The following is a 12,620-nucleotide window of genomic DNA, read 5'->3' as shown; positions in this document are numbered from 1 at the left end:
CATAACTTAAGTTAAAAGACATCCAAAACATTATAAACACCCTGTGGGCATGGACACAGTGCACACAAGGCATGAAAGGCATGCCAAGAAAAAAATGAACTTTGGTTTCCTCTGACCGCTCGCTCTCTCACACCGTTATAGAAAGGAGAGACACAGCTGCCAAGTGTGAATCCTGCACTGACAGTGTGTTCTTGTCTAATGACAGCCTGTCCACTGTGTCTACCCGGAGGCAAGTAAGCGAGACAGAAAGAGAGAAAGAGAGAGGAAGGGAGGGAAACGATCGAGAGGCCAGCCGCAGCAGCTCTGCAATGGTCAAGGCCTCACAGCAAATTCCAGCTGACCAGAAAGAGTCTGACTGTCACAGTCGGCAAACAGAGCTGATTCATGATGCTGCTTTGTAGCTGATGCTACATATGGCTGCTCTGACTATGATTCACCGTGTTAAAGAGTGCACCGCCACCCCCATTTCTACCTCCAGCAGAATAATTTATAGACCTGCTGTCTGCTTTGTGTGTCTAGAACAACTCAAAGCTCAGTCTAGATAATGTCTATGTTTAAATCTTTTTCAATCTTTTCCTTTTTAAATAGTATTTATTAACAACCCAAGTGGTTGCGTTCTCATGTACTCAACTAATGAAATGATTTATAAAGTTAATCTGCTAATAATTTTTTTTAGATTTATTGTTTAAAAAATGTGATTTCAAACTTCATAACACATTTCAATCTAATATATTATTTAACCAACAATCCAAAACACTTTTCAGATTCTAAAATCTGGTAGCGCTATGAACCAGAAATCAATTCTTCTTTGCTGCCACTGTATGAACAGACTTCCGTTTTTGGCACAGCGGCAGCAAAGAACAACCAAGGGACCCGTTGCAACTGCAAAGAACGTTGTCTACGTGACAGTTTTTCTCAGAATGTGATCGTTAAAACGCCTTCCAGACCCGCGCTGTTGTACAAGACGAGAAGTGACACAGTTTACAAAAAGTTAATAGCTTTCGAACCATAAACAGCTGCATCTTACTTGTTTTTCCTCTTGATGCTATTGATGCCTTTGAATCTTTCCGCGGCATTTTCAGCGAGCCTGGAACTCGTGTGTCTTTTGGGGACTTGAATGATTAAATCCACACCAGTAAACCTGATACTGAACGTCTTTTTATCCATTTTAATCAAATTACGATAATTTATTACTGCTAGCTCGAATGCTAACTGCCATATTGTTTCTCTTTGTGAGTGTCTGTCAGCAAATAACAGGCTGTTCCGTAACCATGTGATGCTGCACAAAATTGTAGAAAGGAGAGATAGATTTCAATGCACTTGATTTATACAGCTGTATACATTGGGTACATATCTGTATACAACAATTGTTAACATACAAGTTGTAAGTTTTATATTGTATTTGGAAAAGTGCAATAAAGTTTGTATTTTAAAAAAAGAGCGATATAGAGAGAGCCTGTGTTGCAGCCCCCTGTATTATTTTTATTTTAATATTTTGCAGAAAAACTCAATAATCAGCAGGAAAACAACTTTAATGTCACATAGATGCTGTACATTATGATTCTATTTGTTGAGCTGTTTTAAGTCAAATATAGGTCTAAAATAATTTGCTAGTCTGAACAGTCATTTCAGAAAGTTCAGACTGGTATCGGATCAATACTCGGTATCGGCCGATACCCAACACCTTGGTATCAGAATCGTATCGGGATGGAAAAAATGGTATCGGAACATCCCTAGAGAAAGGCATTAAAAAGCAACTGTTTTTGCTCAAGGCACACCTGAGATCAAGTCAATATCATGAGGCACACCATATCCATATCCATACACTCTTAAATTATGTAAAATTAATCTAAGATGTTGTATAGCTGTAGTAATAACATACGGTTGCTCAAATTCCCACAGCACACCTACACTTGCCTCAAGGCACACCAGTGTGCCTATTTGAGAACCACTGTTACAAAATACTAAAGTTAACGTCAGATGTTCTGTACATTCTGTTTCAAAGAGATGTTGAGGGAATAAAGGTCTGATTGTCTTTTTATAGTGATGCTCCGCTTTCCTCCAAATTGCAACATTTGCAGATGCTGTTACATGGTTCTTCAGTCACATTATAAAATGCAATAAAGTAACAAAATGGTTGAAATATATATTTATAACAGGTCTAAATAATTCAAAGGCAGATTTATATCAAAGTTACCTTTAAAACTAATTATGCCACAACATACTTCAGTAGGAAATTTAAAGTGGGCAGCTTGAGACTGAAGGCATTAAAGGTTGGAACCAAGCAGCAACCTTTGCTATTAAAAAATGTAGCAATTGAGGATTCATAACAAATGCAATTCTGCCAGTGTCCACTCAGGGCTTAAATTTATGGCCTGAATTTTATATAAGAGTATTTTCGTTACCATTTACAGTGACAGTATTATATTGCAGCAGTACAAAATTAAAAGAGACAACACAAATGTATATCCAGATATTATATCCCCCTTCTCCCCCTAAAACAAGCCTTTGATGATATACTCAACTCATGTCTGAGCATAAGATCAAATAAATATGTTTTTATAAGTCTCTGTGTTTGTGTCTTTATAACTGCAGCTGTAATATTTAGTTTCATTTCTCTCCTGCTGAGATATGTCAAACTGCTACTGACAACACTACATTTCCTGAAGTGGATGTTCACAAAAAAGTCCTCAAGCAAAATAACAACCAAAGACTTTCATTGTGAAGAACTTGTCAGAAATAGTGTGTTAATCATTGATTTCACTCAGCTTTTGTTGAGGTGCTGGTGACGATACAGAGCAACCATGTTTACAGCTGCTTATCTGACCTGGTTTAACAACACAGCCCGCTACTTTGAATCATGAGGGACTTAAAACAAGCAAGTCATCAGCTAAAAATCAACTAAGCAGTTTTCTAAGCCATTATTACAATATGAATCACTGCAGCAAGCACACTTGCAGTGTGTTGCTGTTGTTACACACAACTTGAAGAGGCGAAAACACATTTTATTTTTTTTTGCTGAGCTTCATATTAATTACACTGACACAAATGGGGGATGTTTGGCTTGTTGCTAGCTGCTGTTAGGTGTCAGAGCAAACATGCTGATGATCAGACAGACTGAGCTGTTGTCTGTCATGCATTACTCTTTTGAGCACGACTGAAATTAGGTTAAGATAAGGGTTGATTGATATTGGGTTTTTGCCGCTATGGTTATGCCAATATTTACATATTCTTTTTAGCAGTTAGAAATAACAGTACTGATATATTAAATAAAGTTTGGACCTTAAACTTAACAAAGGAACAAACTTTAAAGTTTAGGAATGAGGATGTACAAAGTAAAAGACTTTGAGAGTTGACATACAGTGCAATACAGGTCAATATTTAGAGCCGATACGTTGGTTGTCAACATCTGCAGAAATATAGTGTAATATAGTGGCATTGCTTGAAGCCAGAAGGTCTTTAAATGTTCATATCATATGGCAAAAAATGTATGTCATGTGGTTATCATAACGTAGAAAACAAAATGCTGCATATGTTTATGTAAATGTATGTAAATGTAGTCAGATATAATGGACTTACATTACTGTAACATCACTTTGACAAATAACGATTGACTGAAGCAAAACTGGTGTGTGACGAGTGGGGAACTGACATTTTTTTGAAAGATTAAGTGCTGTGTATTTATGATGGAGGACATGCTGAAGCATACAAAGCAATAGATCACGTGACAGGTGATAGCGAAAGTGCTGCTTGCTTAAGCGCTTTGTGATGACAACTTAGGTAGCTGAGTCACGAGAGGAGAGGAGAGGAGAGGAGAGCATAAAAATCAATCTCCATTACAACTGCACACAATCAGTGTCAAAATTACAAGCAAGTTTCACCTGAGTGGGCACTTTTGGCTGAATGGATAGCACTTCCCCTTCACCACAAATCCAGTATCAGGTGTCTCACTGCGGCTAATGTACAACAATGAGCAGGGGCTTAGTGGAACGTGATCTGGGATCTGTGGCCGGGGACCTTGTCAAACCTCAGGCTGCTTTCACATTTAGAACAACAGCAATGGATGAGGTGCTACTCAGCTGCTCTATGCAGGGAGATAAGCTCTGCAACAGGGCTGAAGCTGGCAAGTACAGTGCTGCTTTCCTCCCCAAGTGACTTCCTCAGTGCATGCGCATTTGTGAGTGTGTGGGGCTATGGGAGGCATTTAAGAGAGTGGTTATAAACTGCTGCTACTAGAAAGCTTTGACCACAACTTAACAGCAAGCATGTATCTGCCTCAAAACGCATGCTGTTATGGGTGTCGAAATGGATGATGCATCTGGGTGTGAGATTTTTCTCTTACAAGCATATTGATGTGATTGGGTGTGTGTATGAAATCGTGTTAATGACTGGCTACTGCATGCTGAGTCAGCAGACTTGGCCCCAGCTACACAACCCCTCTGCCCACTTCTCCCCTTCTTCCTTCCTCTAGCTCTACCCCAGTCATTACTCTACAATCCATGGAGGGTTTACACTAATTTATCAGGAAGTGGCACATGCTTTGCTTTTGACTTACAAAATGTATGCAAACATGGGCGTATCTAAAACCTCACATGCTCATAAATACAGCATGCTTTTAAATGCAACTCAGAAACCACCAGATAAAAGCTCATTTACATCCTGCAGGGATCGTCGTCGTGCAGAGAGGTTAAAAGAGAAAGAGGAAGGATAGCAACCACACATGCCACGTGACACTTTGACTACAGTTAAGTTTACTTTCTTCAGAATTTGAACATCTTGCTGCTCCCTGAAATGAACTTCAAGCTCAACTTTAAGAGCATATTTTGTTTACTTAAAATGTTACAGACAAGTCGAGGGATTCTGATGCATCTGTATGTAAGGGTACAGTTTAAGAGGCTTATCAACAAGCTGTGTTTAATCTAACCCAAACAGGTGCTGATTTCACTCTTACACAAAAGCAACAGAGCAAAAGAAAAACACTTGCACTGCTATGTTCACACTTGCTTTAACTCACCCAACAGCATGCTCACTGATGTGCAACATCAGCATATGTGAGAGGAAAAACCATTAAAATAACAAAGGTTCACTAATAATATGTTCATATTTGGAATCTGAGTGCTCAGTGGAAAATAGAGGCTGTGGTAAATTAAGAGTTTTAAGTGGGTCAACTTTTACTCTTCAAAAACATGACCGTGAGTTCTGTAAGTAAAGAAAACAGGAAACTAATTATCTTTATCCATCAAATCCTTTGTGTAGATATTATCTCAATTCTCCAGCAGATTATGCATGTAGCGTTTAAATTTGGACTAAAGCTACTCCTGACTTTTTTCAATTAGATAATCTGAGGACAAATTTCACAGACCAATCAACTCAGTGTTTGGTACATAAAACAAAAAATGGTCACAGTGTGATGAGCACTAGCACATTAGGGACAGATTCATCCGTTAACATCGTAATCAGCCAGTATTGGCTCTTTTGACAAACATAGGCCATCGGCAAATAATGTGGCCATTAACAGTTCCAGATGATCATCTGTTCTGTCCTAACAATTAAATGCTGGTATTTAACACAACTCATTGCTGATTCAGAGAAGAGATGGATTATTGGGCAGAAGACATGACCTGTTTGGAAAACTCTTAACCTTTATCATGGTCAAAAATGAGACACAATGTTGGCATTTTGGCAAAAAAAAAAAAAAGTCATGAAAAACTTGGCCTGCAGTAAACCACAGAAAAACTTGGTCAACCGGAATTACACCCACACCAACTAATCAATTGGCCCTGCAGATGAAAAAAGTGAGAGAGAGAGAGAAAACCTTCTCTTTATCTCAAAATTGGTTTAATCCATGACAGACTCCTCATTGCATCCTTCTGGTAGTCTTGCTTATCTAATAAATCCCCATAACTCACTTTATGAAGCATTATTAGTTATTTACTCAGAATACTTTAATTGAGTAGTTTTTTCACACACCTGTAATTTTTGAGTACATTTTATAATCAGTACTTTTACTTAAAGGGGACATATTTTACCCTTTTAAGACAAGCTTATTTTGCTCTCAGAGGTCCCCAAAACATGCCTATAAAGTGTGTTGCTGAGAAAACACTCCAGTATGGGGTTTTTGCATGTCTAAAAACAACTCTGTTTCAGCCATTTTCAGAATGAGCTGGTTCCGTGTCAGTGGCTTTAAATGTTCCTGATCTGTCTGACTCCGCCCCTGACCACACCCCTCTCAGGAAATGGATGTGGCACTCTTAATATTAAAAGATTACAGATGCTTTTATCCAAAGTTAAGGACCTGACTGGGATTTGAACCATCAATCTCCCAGACCACTGTCAGCAGGGTGACCCACTGAGCTATCCAGCATCTCAGCTGGCAGTTGAGAGAAAGATCAGGAGAGGAACTCCAGAGGATGGAACTTTCTTCCAAGCGGGGAGGGTCAACCGAACCTGAGGGCGGAGCTAATTTCCCAAATGACATCATGAGGGGAAAATTTGAGAACGGCTTGTTTCAGCACACATTTTCTGAAAGGTAGAGAAAGAAAGGGGGGAAGGGAATGGAATTTTCAAGTACTTGGGGGACTATGGACAGGCCAGGGGCACATATTTTTGTTAAAAAAGCCTGAAAAAGTTATTGTTGTAGGGCTGACAGCTTCCATTAGATAGGTCATTTGGTTGAAAAGCTTTTGTTCGACCAAGATCACCCTGGTCGGCGAGTCCCCTCCGCCCCCCCAAGGCGCTGGTCAGGGGGCAGAAGCGTAGTGCGCAGCTGACATACATAGAAAGAGTGGGATATTTTCTGATATTTTACAGCACCAACGCTCAGAAACAACACATCAACTCGTCACAAAGTTGCAGGCTGTTTGTATTGAAGTGGCGCTGCTGGATGTCTCTGCTCTGCCCTCCCTCACTGCATCAACTCCCACGGTCAGTTTTTTCACCTGTTGGCAAATAGGCTGGGTGGTGTCATCTCCTTTTATAATCTCCCTAAAGAGTTCACGTTAGTGTTAACTTCTCGTACAGAGCAGGTGCAGTAAGGAACCTGTATGGATTAAACTGGTCCCCAATGAGGTGATTTTTTTAAATTGTTTTTTTTTTTTTACCTTTTCTTTTTTGTACCTTAACGACCAATCGATTGGTTAGTGCCTGGGTGCGATTTTAGTTGACCAAGTTTTTCTTTGGTTGACTCTAGCCCTAGATTTTTCATAATATGTCCCCTTTAAACTTCAGTAAGTTGTGACCCAAGTAACTGAACTTTTACTTGAGTACAATACTGTCATACTTTTTCTGCCTCTCTTGAGTACACAGTAGCACATAGAGAGAAAATGACTAATCACATCCCAAAACATCGGTTGGACATAACAAAATGTGGGGTGTTGATATCTCAGGGTTAAACATCTCAGAGATGATTTTACTTCCAAAGTGTAATTTTGACTCCACTCTGAGTGTAATCGTCTTGAGTACAGGAGTTATTTGACAGTGTTGATCTACCAGTATTAGTTCAACTCTGTAAAAAGTCAACTGATCTATGCTTAGCCCACTGCGATTTCAAATTTGTGGGGATGTGTGGAGTTACCCATCATGCCCTTGGGCAGAGTGCATATGTGATTGTTCATGTTTAGATGTTGTCTGTTGGTACAGTGATCCCTGGTCATGTTTATGGTGGATTGTTGTTCTTAATGTGAGACACGTGAGTAAAGTTACACAGCGAGTTACCATTCTTGCCTATGACTTTAGGTGCCCCTCAAGGACATACATTAGTATGCACTGCCTTGCAATGAGGTTGACGCTTTGCTTTGTTCTTTCCAGAGGAGACCCAACTTGCCACAGATTTTAAAAAGTTACTGCAGCTCTGTCATATCATCAAATATCTAATACTTTCAAAAGTATAGTTTAACTATATGTAGTGTGGACTACCATAGACACTTTCAGAGTGTTAAATTTAACTCTATATGAGTATAATTCTATCCATCCATCCATTTTCTATACCACTTATCCAGTTGGGGGTCGCGGAGGGGCTGAAGCCTATCCCCGCTGGCACTGAGCGAGAGGCAGGGTACACCCTGGACTGGGTGCCAGTCAATCACAGGGCTGACATATAGAGACAGACAACCAGGCACTCTCACTATATGAGTATAACTAACACTGTCTATTTTGCTATGTATTTTACTTTATTATAGAGGTGTGACTTTACCTGAACCTGGTTGGAGATTTATTCTCTTGTTGTCCTTGCCAAAAAGGAAAGACCATATTTCATTGCACAATTCCTCAGTAGCTACTCAGTACTTAAAGTAAATTATAAATTAAATACTTTTTACTTTTACTTGAGTAGATTTATAGACCAGTAATTTTCCTTTTACTTAAGTAAGTTTTAACCAGAATAACTGAACTTTTACTTACGTACACTAGTCCGTACTTTTTCCACCTCTGAATATAACTATTAACAGGACTCACTTGTTCCAGCCTGCTAAATTGTCATTTCAAACATCTGTATAGGTATCGGCCCTGATTTTTATACTTTGTGCATCTCCAAATCACATCTTAATTGAATTTTATAATAAACTAATACTTGGTGTTTCTGGGCAATATTCAAAAATATTTTTAGATATTTATATTTTTCACTTATTTACCTTAATTTCTTGCTAGATTTTCAAAGTCTTCAGAATGTCACGTTTACGGTCCATAAGTATCATTGTGATCTCAGTAGCTATCAAAATAATCCTGATTAAGTTTTTGCACTAATTGAGCAGCCCTAACGCTCAGTATCCTAAACTTTTATGGGACTGGTCCTGTGAACAGATAAAAAAGTAATTAAAGTAATCAATCTAACTAAACTTGGCTAACAAATGTCAGTCTCTATAACTAAAGGATACATTGATGCCTACAGTGCACCATTCTTTGAGGTCCATAAGTGACGTTTTCATAGTATATGGTATACTAAAACAAACATTCACTCCTCTCATGTCAAAACACATCATTAGTTTCCTTAAAAGACCACAGCAGGGTAAGATTACACAGTGCTTTGTTCCCTGATGTCAATACCAATATGTAATGTCCATGAGGTTTAATGAGCTCTGAACCTAATTAAGTATGTGTGCTCACAATTGTGTATGCTGCCATTTATTGTGCTCACACTGTTTGACAGCTTAGCCACTTTACTACCCATCAGAGCACAGCTAAAAACGTCTACTACAACTGAGAAAACCACACATTCACGGATTAAAAGCAGCAAATACGTTGTGGTTTACTGAACAGTGAGAAAACATTCCCCATTTGTTCAAGTCTGTGCTCACTTCTTATAATGCAGTTGTATTAATCTAACAACCCATCTCTTCTTTTGTGATGTATAACAGCAATTATCTTATAGTGTTAGCTCAGCATGGCTGACCTATCGCTGAACCCATCCTCTTCACCACTGATGAAAGCACAGTAAAGGTGATATTATGCACGCACTAAATTAGCAATGATGCTGACTGACTGTTACCTCACCCAATGTTAAAAAAATCCCACCTTATCCTTCATAGCCTTTAAAGTATTCAGGCTGTAAATGGGGCCCATCCCATTCTGTTCCATAAGAGTAACCCACTGAGACCCACAAACATGATGTAAGGGGAAAAACAGGCCTCATTCTTCGCATTCTCAGGCCACATCTGGCTTCAAACATGGGGCCCAGGACTACAGTGTACCACATCATCGTCAGAGCATCCACCACGTGGAGACACTCCACCCCCACCCGCAATCATGGCAGAATAATGAGCTACATGCAGGATATCTGTGGAGAAGGAGCCCCTCCCTGCTAGGGTGGAGGTACTCAGGACTCAGTTGGGTGAAGGGAATACAGGAGACCTGGGCATAGAGCCAGTCTATCAGAGTATTTGAGTGCCTGTTCTTTCTATTAGAGTAGGAATAATGTTGTGGTGCTGCTTTTAGAGATGCTTCAGTTTTGTAAGTGCATATCCTCAGGTGACTACAGAAGGGCTTCTACTCCATATGTGCATTTACGTGATGTGACATTCTCATTTTTGTAAATACAATGGCCAGGCTATAAAATCATGCACCAATAATTTTCCTCACCTAGTGACATCATGTATTTAAACTAGGGTAACCTATTCTAAAATTTATTTCTGCATTTTAAAGCAGTGTTCAGAGCATTTATAACATGGATTCAAAACAATAGAATTAATGTGACTTTATTTTTCAAGCATTTGACTACAAAGCCCATACAGAAAATTTTGATTACTTTCATAATTAACCATTTTTGTAATTTAAAGACAAATGCAGGAGTTTAAGATTTTGGATTGTGAACAAGGAGGAGCAGAAGGCAAGAAAAAAAAGAAAGAGCCAGGGGGATTCCTCATCACTGGTAATTTGACATTATTAAGATAAATGAGCCTGTAATTATGTTCCTGAAAGTACCTAAAAGGTCAAGAATTACATTGATTGTCACAGATTGATTGAACTGAAAAGCATTTTTAGTTATTCACAATGGTTTGCCCTATTCAGATATGGATTAGAAAATATCATTTTTTATTGTTTTCTTCAACCTTCTAGAAAGTCAAAGTTCAACTAAGCACCATATTGTCAGTTATCTAGTATCAGATAACAGGAGGGAATCAGATCAAAGATGGGTTTTCTGGTTTTAGTCTTATTGGGGACTTTTCTAGCTGGATCCTTTGCAAGATTTCAAATTTTTAAATACAAACTTCACATTCTGGGCAATAAAATGACCCTATGTGTGATTGAGTTGAACTAAATGTATTTATGCAATAATATAGTGACAACTAATTTTTAATTTTAGAGTCTTATCAGACTTTTGCAATCTGGTGTTTTTTTTATGTTTCACCTAGTCAATACAATGTTTGCCCAACACAAGTGGAGATAAGGCTGTGTTTACTTGCTGTATCTGTACATAACAACTGGATCGAATATTTGATAACATGTAGTATACTTTAACACACATCCAGTCTGTTTCTGTAGCTCAGAGCATGTTGTGCCTTCAGCAACAACTCCTGAGGGAAGGAAGGAGGGAGGGAGGGGAGTCTGGGAGGCCACACTAGCGCAGATCTGTGGCTCTAATGAGAGGAATCATCCTCTAAACCCGTTAATTAAGGCCGTTAATAAAATAACCTTTGGGGAGCCGGGGGATCAGTGTACTTGGGAGAGTGTGTCACCCACCTTAAACAGACTTTCTGTCAATCCCCGTCTGACCTGCGTCCACAAAAAGGCGCAAAAGAAGAACAGGGCGATTTCGGTCAGTGTAATGTATGCGTTATCCAGGAGAGTCCGTTTAGAGAGCTCTAGCCCGCATGTGCTACAGTCTCTCCATGCGCCCAACATAACGGTGGAGGCTCGGGTGATGAGGTCTAAGTATCCCGGCATGGGCTCCACATCCACCGGCGCGGCGTCCCCGCTGTGACTGCTCATTGTGGTGCGGCTCTCAGAGAAGAAAAACGTGCAAAATAATACTCCAAGTGAAGGGAGTGCAAGGAGCTGTACTGTCCAGACTGTGTGACTAATCCGCCAACCAGCTTGCTAGCTCACCTAAAAACGCTAAAACAAGCTTATCTAACCAGCTTAACCTCTTCAGTAGCCTAATTCTTTGTTGTCCAAATTAAGACATGGGCCCATTCTTCGCCTTAAGGATAGTTTTATGAATGATAGCGGGGCCCACCAGGGCTGAAACACACATTGGCTATGTGTCTGTCTTTAATAATCATATGAACCAATATTTAAAGAGGGCTTGGACGGTTAATCGGAGCCATTAGCGCCTGTTTGGTGGAGGTTTCTTCTGCTCATCATTCCACTACGCACACACGGGCTCATCAGCAGCGCTCCTGGTTAGCCGCCTAGCTAAGTTCAATCATACGCATACACAATAGTGTATGGTCCAGCATTGGCAGCGGCGTCCAAGCTAGCTAGCTCTACGAATAAATTAGCCTAAAACGTGATGTAGCACACATAAATGAACGAATTCCGCGTGGGGTCCAGCGTTTCCGTCGCCTTTTGAAGTGCCAAACCCAGACAGCCACATGCGATTATTGTGCCGCTATACTGTAACGTACGTGCAGGCTCATCTCTGTCCGTTATTCGCCTTATATAACGTCCGTGTGCCGCCACAGCAGACTCCTGGCGAACCGGCAAATTTCATTCGAAGCCGAGTTATTCCAGAGAAGAGAAAAGGGGATAAATAAAAGGAAAATTTATCCTGTAGAGAGGCTGCCGTCGCTTCTTCTTCTCCTCCGCTGCTGCTGCTGCTCTGGACTGGCCAACGTGTTCAAAGCTGCGTTTTGACAAGTCGCGCTCTGCATTCAATAGGATTCAACTGGTACGTTAAAAAGAGGACAGCGTACGTTTGTGTCGAAAGGAAGAAAAAAAAAAACCGAGGGGGCGTGACGTAATTAACGCCTCTATCTTCCTTTTGAACCCTCTGCTTGAACCGCTGAGGGTTAAAAAGGATGATTTAAAGAGACAGTGCAAATCAGCGCTTTATACAAGTAGACCTGCAAGTTTAATTCGTATTCATGTGTCAGAAACACCGCCATGAAATTGTTTGATGGTTATTTGTTTGGAATTGACCGCTTTTGCATACAGAGCCCTTCTTCTCTCACAAAACCACCCTTCAG

At 39.9% G+C, this 12,620-nt stretch overlaps 1 protein-coding gene across 2 annotated transcripts in view; it reads right to left on the bottom strand.

Moving 5' to 3' along the window:
- Window positions 1-12,393, bottom strand: part of cers1 (ceramide synthase 1) — a 49,306-nt gene extending 36,913 nt beyond the window's left edge. The window contains exon 1 of one of the 2 annotated variants that reach the window (XM_041790711.1): window positions 11,173-12,393. In XM_041790711.1, coding sequence (XP_041646645.1) covers window positions 11,173-11,421 — 249 coding nt within the window. In that variant the 5' untranslated portion in view covers window positions 11,422-12,393. The remainder of the gene's footprint in view (window positions 1-11,172) is intronic. The other variant, XM_041790712.1, reaches the window with a different exon arrangement.
- Window positions 12,394-12,620: the final 227 nt, after the last annotated feature.

Source organism: Cheilinus undulatus, linkage group 7 (genome assembly GCF_018320785.1).
Source record: "Cheilinus undulatus linkage group 7, ASM1832078v1, whole genome shotgun sequence".
NCBI lineage: Eukaryota > Metazoa > Chordata > Actinopteri > Labriformes > Labridae > Cheilinus > Cheilinus undulatus.
This window is presented reverse-complemented; position numbering and strand designations above follow the sequence as displayed.